Genomic DNA, 13,752 nt, shown 5'->3' with positions numbered 1-13,752 from the left:
CGATCATTGTGAATGATGTAAAGGATTCATTGATGTCCAAATAACTGAAAAGAAAAGTTTTAGTTGGAGAAGAAGTTTCCCGTTCCAGTTTGTTCATAGGAAAATGATGAATAATATATAGGTGGATGTAACAAAGGTAAGTCAAGTTTCGAATCTAAAGCCAACATCAAATGTTATAACTGCAAGGAAAATGAGCACTTCAGAAGAGATTGTCCATTGCTGAAGAAAGGGAATAATGGTGTTGGACCAAGCAACAACAATGTTGTTGTGGTTCAACAAAATTCTGATGAAGGGGATGACGGTGAAGTTTTAATAATATGTACATCTAGTTTTGTTGATGCTTGGATCTTGGACTATGGAGCATCCTATCATATGACATGCAATCATGACTGGCTCAACTCCTTCTAATAGTGGAATGACACAACCAAGATGGGTGAGTAGTATCAAGGGCAGTGACACGGTGTAGATCAAGATGCACGATGCTATGGTTAGGAAACCAGATTGTTAGTTCATCCCGGAGCTTCGAAAGAATATGATTTCTCTTGGCACTTTGGTGAAGGATGGATTGAAGTATTATGGAAATGGTGACGGGTTAAGAGTCTCCAAGGGTGCTCTTGTTGTTATGAATGGAAAGATGAATCATGGAATTTATATCTTAGAAGGCATGACGATTAAGGGAATGTTGACTGTTCTCAACCCTTGGATTAGTATGATGATAAAAGAAAGTTGTGGCATCATAAGTTAGGACATGTGAGCGAGAGGGGATTGTTTTGTGGAGATGATAAACTTGGTGAAGCTTGTATTCAATAGATACAAAACAGGGTGAAGTTCAATTCAATTCAACACTGAAGCAAGAAGATTATTGAGTGTGTTCACTCAGATCTATAGGGTCCCTTTCCTGTGAAGTCTTATGGTGGATGTCAATACTTTGTGATTTTTATCGATGATTACTTAAGGAAGACATAGGTGTACTTTCTAAAGACAAAGGACCAGTATGAAGTGTTTGGACGGTTCAAAGAGTGGAAGACCATGGTTGAGAAACAGAACGGGAAACATGTTAGGTCACTCATAACAAAAAATGGGTTGGAGTTCTATAAGGATTCATTTGACAACTTCTGCAAAATAGAAGGTACAATAAGGCATCGCATTGTACAACTAACACCACAACAAGTGAAGTGGAAGAACAAATAAACCAAACACTGGTAGAACATGTTCGGTGCATGCGATTATCTGTTGATTTATCGGAGCAATTATGGGTGGAAGCAGTTAAAGTTGCTTGTTATATGGCGAATAGATCTCCATCAAGTGAAATTGATTGTAAGACTCCTTAAGAGGTGTGGATTAGGAAACCCTCTGAGTATTCTGGTTTACGAATGTTTGGATGCCCTACTTACGCTCGTGTGAATGATGGTATATTGGAGCTGAGGGAAACGAAGTGTTTATTTCTAGGATATGCGCCTGGAAGGAAAGGTCATCATTTGTGGTGTACAGAAGAATGAAAGACTCCAAAATTCGTTATTAGCATAAATGTGACCTATGAATCTGTTATCTGTAACTAGAGAGGAGGTGGTGCAGAGAACGACTAGGTTGCTAGCCAGAAGGTAGAGTTTGAAATAAAAAAACCTACACAGTTTTGTGATAAATAAGGAACAATAGGGTGGCATAGATCAACATAGACGTGAGAATCCCTTGATCAAACCAGGGAAAAAGTGTTTGGTGATGTTGATGTCAGGAAAGATAACTTGAAGAAGCTTCTAGAGAATGAGCTTGTGATGAACGATTTAGGAGCTGCAAAAAAGATAACAAGGATGAAGATTCAAAGTAATAGAAGAGCACGATGGTTATACATTTCTCACTACATTATGTAACGTCCCAAAAATATGATCCAAATATTTCATTTTTTATTTAAATAAAACAGTATTCCAAAAACCTTATCCATACAAACCAAATGAAAATAAGTGTATCAAACATCATATCAATCAGGGTAACATCTCAAAAGCAGAACCCATATTGTGTGCAATGCAGTCGTCCCGAGCTCTTCCCTTTGGAACCAGAAGCACCTGAAACATAATTGAAAATCGTAAGCACAAAGCTTAGTGAGTTCCCCAAGATACCACATACCAAACATATAACACATAACGGGCCCGCCCAAAGAGTATAACAAGCCCCACCCTAACTTGCATAACGGGCCCCACCCAAAGAGTATAACAGGCCCCACCCTAACTCGCATAACGGGCCCTGCCCAATGAGTATAACGGGCCCCACACTATCTTGCTTAACGGGCCCCGCCCTAACTCACATAACGGGCCCCACCCACATACAATTCATACTACATAACAAGTAATAGCATACATAATAGTCATCGGCCCCCGCCCGTTAGGCATACAACACATACACATACCAGTGTCACACAGACAATGAGTATTATAACATAACATATTATAGGTCGGCATTGGTGCCTTCGATTCGGTAAACATGGTGAGGAAACTCACATCGCTCAATTGAATCACAGTGATAATCCTTGACTGTTGATCCGAAACCAATTAAGCATCCAAGGCCCACATATGGCCCAATTTTCCAAATTAGGCCCAAATCCCTACATGGACCTTACCCTAAGGCCCATTAATTTACCCTAGTCCAAAACACTTTCACTCTGAAGGCTCAAAAAGAACTCACACACTCAAGCCCAAAAGAAAGCCAAAACTTGAAGCCCAAAGTGCATAACCCATGTGACTGAGTACGTGGGGCGTACTCAGTTTTACGCTAAGCGTACACGCTATTTGGCTTGTATGCTGCGTGTACAAACTTGTATGCCCAGCAGACTCATCCATTAAGCCAAACTCTACATTAAGCTCGTAATGCTTAAGTGCAGAAGTCCAAACCACAAATCTGAGTCCTAATAAGTGTCTAGAACCATAAAGTTACTGACTTAGTGACTTTGGATGCCCCAAAAGAACCCAACTTCAAGGTATAACATTATACTTTCACCAAATGGGCATTATATCATGCATGGGGGATTCTAAACCCTAATGGTGTTAGCTTTATGAATCTTGAACCTCAGAAACACTAAGAGTGGCGACTCATAGCTTCTGGAGTGCTACCAAACCACTAGATCTCATTCATAGAGCCAAAAAGGGACCAACACACACACACACACACACATATATATATATATATATATAAGCCATTAATGAACAAGTTCATAGCTTTTTACCTCAAACAAGCTGGAAATGAAACAAATAATCAAGATCTGCAAGCTCTTCCTTGATCCCCCACCTTGCACCAAGCTTCTACTTCTTGAATATGGACCAAAACACACCAAAATGGACACAATGAGCTCAAAACACAAAGGAGAGGCTTAGGGGTTGATTTAGGGTTTTTATGGCAATGGAGGTTGGTAAGGAAGCCAACCATGAGGACTTAAGGCCTTTATATAGGGTACAACACCCTAAATTAGGGTTTCAACATAACTCACGTACGCCCCGTGTACATGTCCGAAGTCCCGTCCCAACCTCACATTAGTACGCTAAGCGTACCAAGTGGCACGCCATGCGTACTCGCTTTACAACTTGTATGCTAAGCGTAACAAGTGGTACGCCCTGCGTACTGCTTAAGGACCAAAATGCAAATCTTTTTAATAACAAGGGAAAAATAAGAAATATACCAGGATTCAAATGTTACACATTGAGAAAGTCTTGCGGTCGTTCTATCGTGATCATTCCAAACGTGTTGGTACTTCTTTGGCGGTTCGAGGCATTTAGGGGAAAGCTCACTGGGAAGTGGCCAGGTGGATCTTGCAACACTTAAAGGGAACACTTGATGTTTCTATGATGTATGATATCAATGCACGACAAACAAACTTGGTTCGATTGATAGACTTAGACCATGAAAGTGATATGGTGATAAGTAAATCATTGACAGTGGTCTCATTAAGAGTCTTCATTTAAAGGTGAAGAAACCTATCATGTTTTATGATAGATTATGCATTCAAAAGTTCGACATCAAGCAGAATCTGGAAAACATGATGACAAGGCCGCTGCCTAGAGAGAAGTTCAACCTTGATGTTCGTAGGAGGTAAGCCCCTTCAGGGCTAAATGACATGAAGGGAGAGGAAGTTCTTGTTTGAGGTGGAGTTCAGAGGATTCTCAAGTCAAGGTGGATATTGTTAAATGTGACTCGAGCATTTGGAGCACATAGAACTAAATGGATTATTTGAGGTTCATGGAGCATGTGACAAAGGAACAGATCATCTGAGATGGCTTTGGATCATCTGAAAAAGGAACGAATTAAGTGTCAAAGCCTCAAAGGAACGGATCATCTAAAATGGGGTTTGGAGCAACTTGGAGTGGCTTGGAGAAACTTGGAGTGACTTGGAGTAACTTGGGGCAACTTGGAGCAACTTGGAGCAACAAGGAACAACATGGTCTAACATGTTGTGCCATGAAAATGTTGAGCCAAGTGAAGATGTTGGACCAACATGGAAAAGTTGAGCCATCAAAGAGAAGTTTTGCCACCTTTCTGAGATATTGAGCTTAGCATGAAGGATGTTGTGCCATCCTTGCACAAGATGAGCCAACATCGTACATGTTGTGCCATCTTGGTGCAAGATGCGTCATCTCGGTTTCTTGATGAGCCATGATATTTCTAATGAGTCACGTATGCTATAAAGTCCTATATAGTGCTCAGAAGTTGGTGATGCTCAAGGAATACACCATGTTGTGCCACCATGATGGATGTTGGGCCAATAGTATTCATGTTGTACCACTATGGGTCAAAGTGCTCCATCATGTGTGTTGATGATGCTAATGGGTTGTATGACATGGATGAATGTTCTAGAAGATATTGCATGACAAAATATGATTGGTTGTCACCTTTCATGGGCCCATGGGCCAATAGGCTTAGCCCATTTGGGTTTTAGGTATGACCCCTTAAGTATAAATAGGGATGCATGCTAAGTCATTTTGTGTCATTTGGATTTTAGGTATGACCCCTTAAGTATAAATAGGGATGGATGGTGTATGTTTAATTTAAATTTTGTATTTTTCATCATTTATCTCACTACAATCAAACAATCTAGTTTTAATCATAAGTCAATCGAAAATAAAACTCGTTCATCACTAACATTTTTCAATCAAAGTTTGTGTCACTCGGTATTTGCTTTAAGCGTGACATCACACGTGACACTACTTAGGTATGAGGTGACCTTTCCGGTTGTGCTTTGCCACAAATAAATGATGTTTTGAGCTTTGTACGAACAATAAAAGCAAAAAAAATGCATAAATTCATGAAGAGAGAGGAGGAGTCAGAGTGTAAAAATGACAAACTCTTACAAGTCGTTACTTTTATAACATCCACCCGAATCGCCTCCATAAATACCAGCATAACTACCTCCCATTTCTTCACATTCCCACCATTAACTTCCCTCACCCTCTCTCTCCGAACCCAACTGAAGAGCTCAGATCTGCTCTCTTGTGCCGGACTGACATGGGTCTCGCCGGCGGCATTCTCTTCATCATCGTCACCATCTCGGTTTTCTCAGCGACCCACGCCAGAATCCCTGGAAACTACGCCGGCGGCTCGTGGCAAGGTGCTCATGCTACCTTCTATGGTGGCAGTGACGCCTCTGGCACTATGGGTATTCTTTCAATTCTCTCACATTTATACTGTTTGATGCACTTAGTCTAGAAGCTCCTAGATTCCGCCTCTGATGCACATTTGTATTTTTGTCTCTGCAGGAGGTGCTTGTGGTTATGGAAACCTGTACAGCCAAGGCTACGGCGTTAACACGGCGGCGCTGAGCACGGCGTTGTTCAACAAAGGGTTTAGCTGCGGTGCGTGCTTCGAAATCAAGTGCAGCCAAGATCCGAGGTGGTGCCATCCCGGCAGCCCCTCCATCTTCATCACCGCCACTAACTTCTGCCCTCCGAACTTCGCTCTCCCTAACGACAATGGTGGATGGTGTAACCCTCCTCGTACCCACTTCGACCTCGCCATGCCCATGTTCCTCAAGATCGCCGAATACCGCGCCGGAATCGTCCCCGTTTCTTATCGCCGGTAAATTTACACATATCCATTCTCTGTTTCTAAAAACACCTGCATTGCGTGATATTTCTGAGGAAATGACGAAACTGACCTTGGTGTCTGTGATGTATTACTACAGAGTGCCATGCCGGAAAGCTGGTGGGATCAGGTTCACCATCAACGGCCACCGTTACTTCAACTTGATTTTAATCAGCAACGTCGCGGGTGCAGGGGATGTCCAGAAGGTCTGGGTCAAAGGGACGAAAACTAATTGGATGAGCATGAGTCGTAACTGGGGTCAAAATTGGCAGTCAAACGCCGTCCTCGTCGGTCAAGCACTCTCCTTCAGGGTCACCGGGAGTGACCGGCGAACCTCCACCTCATGGAACATCGCTCCGGCGAGTTGGCAGTTTGGTCAAACCTTCACCGGAAAGAATTTCCGAGTGTAAAATCAGATCCTGTTTTGGCGCCAAAATTAATATCCACTTTTACCCTTTTCGTCATTGACTGTTCTTGTAGTGGGTTCTTACTTGTTTTTATCAGGGGCTTCAAAAGCTAATATGTCAAAAGATGGAGGACCGGAATGACATGCCTGGAAAGATTTTTAATTTTTTTGGGGATACTTAGGTTTGTAGGCTGAGGCGGCTGCAAAAAACATGTTGCCCGCAGCAAAAATTATATATATATAATTGTTTGGTTTTATAACTTGAGTCATTTTTGTGAGGTTATGGGGTGATTGGGTTCAATTATATTAAATTGATAAGAGTTATTGTCAACTATGGTTTGTTTTTATACAAATGTTACACATTTAGTATATCTGAAAAACTGTTTAAACTTTAATCTATATTATTGGATTATAGAATCATTTAAAACATATAACTTATAAATGGAAAATTGTGGATTCTTTAACCCATGAGGAAGAAAGGAAAAAGAAAGTGAAGAGCATGGGATACCCTTTAATTATGTTGCTTTGTCCTTTTACTAAACAACTTATATGAAGGGTCAATTTCAATTCTCTTGGGACAATTGCTTTTTGCAACCACTCAAGATAAAGGTCACAATTTGGAATTGACTATTGAGCATCCTAAATCAAGTGGGAATCTTTTACTCGATGCCCACCCTACACTCCTATAGTAACTTATTTTTTTTGTTTATGAAAATTGAATTATGTTACTATTACTATTGAAAGAATATGGATATTAAGATTTGAATGAAAACCTCTACTCTATTGATTTAGTATAATAATTATCACAAGTCTTATTGATTAAACTTGAATGTACTCAAATGGCAGGCAAGTGAGCGTAAGCGATGGAAATGAAGACATTGAAACAACGGGAGTAAATCTGTAAATGTGGTTGTACTAAAAAACCAATATAATGATTGGGTTGTATTATGACCTTGTGGTTGTATATCATATAACTGATGGGCTTAATATTTATGGGCTCCGGAGTCTTGATAGTTAAGACGGGCTGAAAATTTTGAGAAGTTAAGTGAATATGGACTGGGCCTGGATAATATTTATAAATATATTTCCATATTAGTAGGCTTTAACTTCTCTAGTTCACTTTGGTGGAGAAGTAAACCGGGTTCGTTAATACATGAACAGTTGGGTTAGGCCAAACACGGATGGGCCAAGTCATTATGGATCCTAAATTTATTATTTTCTGTGTCATTATGAGAAGTCATAGCTACTTAGCTAGTTTTATGTGTTTTTTTTAACACTTTAATGTTCTATATATATAAAAAAAAACCCAAGTAGCAAGTATTTAGCAAAAAGCCATTAAATCATTACATAACTCAAAAGGTTTTTTAGCCGATCTGTCCAATGAATTATATATTTTCGATTTCGACTAGAATGCCAATCAAACGAATGACTAAAACTAGAATCTAAAATGGCATCCTTCCTCATTTTTTATCACCAAAGAGTGTAGGATTATGATAATACCATAACATCCGTCATCCGTCAAGTCATTATAATAATGACATCGAGAAACTTCTTTTTTGACTAGTATAGTAATAACCCACAAGGAATTAGCCCACGTGAACACATATTCAATATCTTGTATAAGAGGTAAAGCATGACCAATCATGCTATATCATTTTTCAGGTTTTAGTCACAACTTCACAATTCACAAAAAGTCACTCAAAACATTTTGAGTAGTTAGAACAAATCGGACATATCGTGAAAATACATCCATTCCCAGGGCCGACCCAAGGCAAGTTCAAGAGGTGCCTATGAACAGGGCCCAATCTGTATAGCCTTAATACCTATGTCCGTTAGGGCCTAATTTCTCATTTAGGGTTAATACTCAGCTTTGTGTTTTTGCCTAAAACAGAACACATTTTTTTTTCAAATCAAAGCACGCAAAATCAAAATTGAAGCGGTAATATGATTGAAATCGATTTCGCTCCTACATCGTTTTCGATATATGCGTGAAGGAAAACAATTAATGGAATACAACGATTCAGTTCTTATTAACAATCTCATAGTCTCGGGTATAAGTTGACGTCCTTCAAGGCTTCAAAAAGAAAACAATTTCTTCCATTTGGTTCTTCCGTTCTTAAATAATCACAACATTCAACATCCTTCTTGTTCGCGAATCGCAACCTTCAACCACAAAAACACCCTCATGTTCAATAATCGTGGCCTGAACTTCTTTTTCTTCTTGAGTCTGACATTTTTTTTAAGATGTAAGTAACTGAGTATCTTTTGTATCTTCGAACGATATTTTACTTTTTAAAGTATGTTTCAGATTCAGATTTTAACAGATTCTTTGAGTAATACATTTGGTGTCTCAAGAGTCAAGATTTCTTATTTCATTCTTTCTACATAATCAGATGTATCATATGTTTTCTATTTTTGAGCCTTCGTTTTTTTAAATATCTTAGTTATCATCTTAGTTTGATCCTTCATTCTTTTTTATTTTTAGTTTTTACTTTTTAAGAGATAAATGTTGTATATATAACTATGATTTTGACATCTTTTCTGATTTTGAAAATTTCAAGAGGTAACCTATACAAATAAGGTTAGTAGTTCTAGATTTTACAGCTTTTGAAAAGGTAAATAACAATTCTGATTATATCATATTATCAATTTTGAATTTTAAATTAAAGTCATCCATTATTATTATTATTATTATTATTTTCTGATTTAGATTTATGCATTTCATTTTTCAAATTGATTTATCAAAAGCGTGAAAAGAGAAAATTGAAATGAAGTGTTTTCCTAATTCATATGAAAGAGATAAGTTGGGTTTGTATATTAAAATGATGATATAATTTAATTGGAAATGAGTTTATGTTTTCATGTATTGTTTTGAAAGGAGTTTTGTCTTGTAATATTACATATACTACCAAATTTAGATGAAAAATTGTAATTTTATTGTTGATATTTTTAGAATTTACTGGTTTAAGGCCCTTTATTACTAAATTGCACAGGGCCTCTAAATTCTCGAGGTCGGCCCTGTCAATTCCTCTGCTAAGAAGATTATTAGTTGTTGGAAGACGATTGAAAAATAATCTCCACAAAAATGTTTACTTCCAGAGGAAGTACACGGTTCTATCTAGTAGGTCGTTCTTCTATCATGTAACAAATGGTCATCAATGCATCTTCAAGTCACGTTAACCTTGATTAAACTTGTGTTATCATTGCCATGCATAATTATCTCTTTGCTCAGAAAATTGAAATTGGTGGAGTAAAGTTTCTAGATCCAAAGGTTGAGTATTTTCAGCACCACGTCTCACATTTGGTCTCCGATTCCACACCCATATACTATTTTGCAACCGGTTATCAATACCATGCATATTTATCTCTTCATTAACACAGCTAGTTTTATGCGTAAAGTGCGAAAAGAAACTTGATTTTATTATAAATAGCAATATGTAAACCCACTTTGACTTGACACAACTCTTAAAGTTTCTCGACATCTCTTAGGGCTAATATCATAAAAAAAAAACCTAATATATATTTTTTCCAGGATTAAATTGCACCTTTTTTTTTTGAAAAAGCTCTTGTATTTTTTTTTTCATTTTTTCGATTTGAACTTTTTAACATATTTTTCCAGAAAAACTTGTCAAATATGAGAGTGTTTTTAAGAAAAAATTAAAAGGTTGAGAGGTTTTCGGAAAAAAAATAAAATAAAAGTTGATGCTTTTTCAGAAAATAAATAAATAAATAAAAAAGTTAAGGATTTTTCCGAAAAAATGCAATGTCAATTTTAGAAAAAATAGAATTTAATCGTAGAAAATCTAAATATATAAATCTTTTATGACACTGACCTCATTATTATTTAAACATTAATAACGAGGTTAAAAACTTGATCGATGCAATTTCCATTCTTTCAATTTCGATACCATCATTTTTGTAATAATAAAACATATTATTAAACATTATACCGTTTTTTTTTTCAATTATAGTTTGGTGGTGATGGCCATCAATTCATGCCGTTTTTCTTTTTATGTCAGCCAACTCAGCGAGTTCATAAGGAAGACCACTAAATCTTGCCAGTTTAAGATCAATTATTTATCATATTTTGAACTTTTGGTTTGAATTTTATAAAACAAGTTAAATAATGATTCTATAATGTCACTAACTCTTCTTTTTAATAAGGATATATTAGAAAACTGATAAAAGATAATAAATACCATATCTTTTTTTTAAAGATGGGGGATCAATATGCATTAAGATCAAACCCTAGAGATATTAAAAAGACAGTTTGGAATTAGTTACATCATTATAATAAACTTGGTGTGAAAAATCTATTTCAGTTTAGGTTAATAACTGTAATGGGGGAAAGGGTAGGTGTAATTTTGAATAAAGTTTCAAAAAGACACCCGAAAAGTCATAACATTAACATAGCAAGGTAAGTGCCAGAGGGGGAACACTTAGGATTGGCCCTTTTATTCACAACCTACCTGCACCCACAAAACCACCTTTATCTTACCTTTTTAACACCTTTTAGGCTTTATCTACATCCCACTTACAAAAATAACTATCTAAAGTCAAATGATCGGCAGTCATTTAAATAATATTTTAATCACACATTTGAAGCATAAATCAGATGGAATATTGCATTTGCTGTTTGCATCCAGGAGACAACGACAAATAACTGAGTATAATATATATATTTTGGTAATAATAATTTATTTTAGATGATAGCGTGAAGAAATGAATGAACAAAGAAAAGCACAATCATAATTGATTATTTTTGTCAAAACCATTTTGTATAAGATTGTTTCTGTTTTATTTGTTCATTAAATGATGGTTATTTACAACTAAACAATGAAAATATGATGGGTTTACGGTGTTAGCACTACATGACATTTGTATTTATGCATATAAAAATGGAAAAACAATATTAATATGTGAATCTTAGGGTACCCGATATCAAAGTGTTTTTTGTACTCCATCGTTGCCAGCACCGCCAGCCTCAGCGTCCATAGAGTTCAACCAGTTAAGCCTTGAGCGGGTTTATTGCCACCTTCGTCGGGTTCAGCCAATTGAGGCTTGAGCGGGTTCGTTGTCACCTGCAAGCCGCTAGAGAAATTAGAATTTTAACATTGAAGGAGGGAGATTCAAACACACACGTCGTCATTAGAGATTGTTGGAGATATGCCTATCAACAGTTCAACACAATTTTTTTTTGAAATGAAACTTCCCTAACGAGGGTTTTTGGGTCAACAACTTTCGTGCACTGACTAATCCCACACTACGAACATGAGTCTGTGTCTCATGCCCCCCGGAGGTCACTACAGGCGAACCTCCATGGCCACATGGGCTGATTAGTGATATGATTTGAACATGAGTCAATAGGTTATCCAATATATCTTCTATATGTGTTATCAAGTTACCACAACTCAAGTGGTTGCCTACCAATACAAGTTAATGACACTATTAATAAATACATGAGTCTATTGGGTTACGAACAACACAAGATTCAAAAGTTTGAAATAAATAAATATACAGACTAGTATATACTCATCAATACTTGATGGTTTAATTATAGGGTTTATGTCATTTTTGGTCACTTAAGTTTTGGTTTTATACTAATTTGATCACTTAACTCTTTTTAAGTTTTAAAATGTCAACAAACTTTTGGCTTTGTGTTTCTTTAATCACTTAGCTTTTGGTTTGGTCATATTTAGTCACCTAACTTTTAAAATTGTGCTCATTTAGTCATTAAACTTTTAAATTTTTTCTAAAATTTAGTGACTAAATGAACACAATTTTAAAACTTTGGTGACTAAATGAGCACAAATCTAAAAGTTAAGTGACCAAACCAAAAGTTAAGTGACTAAATGAAGTCAAAAGTTTGATGACCTTTTAAAACTTAAAAAAAGTTCAGTGACCAAATGAGTACAAAACTAAAAGTTAAATGACCAAAAATGACCTAAACCCTTAATTATAAGCTAAAAGAGTTGGATTTATTTTGTAATAAGTCAAATGTTAGAATTATGGAATGTAATTATATTAAGATGATTATCTTAATTAGATAATTATAACAACTAAACTAATTTTGGAGAGAAAGAAACACTCAGGGGATTATGAAAATATAAAGACATGCCAACCCTTGATAAAAGATAACCCAAATCTCGATTCTGCATCTCTTCTTCCCTCTCTTTTCTTTGACAGTTAAACACCACAAACCCTACAAGGGTTTCAAATTTTTCTTTTTTCACCAAGCAAAGAAGGCTTGAAGATTTTTTTTCATAGATAGCAGTTGTCTAGTGTGACTTGATAGAGAGATTCCCCTTGAATCCATTTTGGTTTTCTTCTTGATCTTCGAATAAGATAAACCACACAAACCTCTTGTAGTTTAATCTATCTAGCTTGAATTTATTAACATTGATCTAGTACTCTGATCATTATCTTTTTATTAAATGTTTATGTTGTTTGTTTTGTTTTGTAAATTTCGAACAAACATTATGATACAACAAGATTAACCTCTAGACCATGCGACCATCCAAATTTCCAACATGATAACAAATGAAAAATCGGCAAAAGTAAACCTTAGTCCTAAACAATCCAAGCATCCTAAGACCAAAAAAAAAAAAGAATGAACACAAATAAAGAACGAACATAGAGTTATATTGAAACCCATAAAGATTAAAGACTATTGACCAATCCAAAAGTGAATGGTTAAATTCTAGATAATCTTGTAATCTAAATATTAGACTAAGACAATTGACCACTCTAAATTAATTTGTCTTGATTGAAACTAAGACACAGAAGAGTGTGATTCAACCATTCACAAATAAAAAAATATTAGTTTTTACTATTTGGTTGACCTTTGTGACATCCCCATTTTTCACGGCTAGAAAAGACCTTTTTATTTATGCTTATTTTAAAACATAGTTTATTTATAACTGCGTAATTTGTCTTATAAAAGCATTTCCGAAGAAATGTTTTTCATTGATTATTAAAACTTGGGATGTCATAATCGATACAAAACATAAGCACAAACATTATAGGCCTGACATTACTTATTGTACTAATAGCATAAACTCCTTGAATCTCTTAGTGGATTGTACGTTCGTACCACTACCTGTGATACAAAGAAACTGAGTGGGTCAGGCTGGAAAACCTAATGAGATACAAATGGTTTCAATCCCACAATGTTTTAATTATATATATATATATATATATATATATATATATATATATATATATATATATATATATATATATACCCCGACTCCTAGGTATAAAATTTAAAAACTTAAAGTCATATT

At 36.1% G+C, this 13,752-nt stretch overlaps 1 protein-coding gene across 1 annotated transcript; it reads left to right on the top strand.

Annotated features, from left to right (window-relative positions):
• Positions 1-5,370: 5,370 nt before the first annotated feature.
• On the top strand, positions 5,371-6,797 carry LOC111902216 (expansin-A4). The gene is made up of 3 exons (XM_023898069.3): positions 5,371-5,635; positions 5,736-6,054; positions 6,161-6,797. The coding sequence occupies exons 1-3, from the start codon at positions 5,485-5,487 to the stop codon at positions 6,468-6,470; spliced, it is 780 nt and encodes a 259-aa protein (XP_023753837.1). The 5' UTR covers positions 5,371-5,484; the 3' UTR covers positions 6,471-6,797.
• The last annotated feature ends 6,955 nt before the right edge of the window (positions 6,798-13,752 follow it).

This window comes from Lactuca sativa, chromosome 9, assembly GCF_002870075.4.
Source record: "Lactuca sativa cultivar Salinas chromosome 9, Lsat_Salinas_v11, whole genome shotgun sequence".
Classification (NCBI taxonomy): domain Eukaryota; kingdom Viridiplantae; phylum Streptophyta; class Magnoliopsida; order Asterales; family Asteraceae; genus Lactuca; species Lactuca sativa.
The sequence above is the reverse complement of the archived record's forward strand: the minus strand, read 5'-3'. Positions and strand labels throughout refer to the sequence as shown.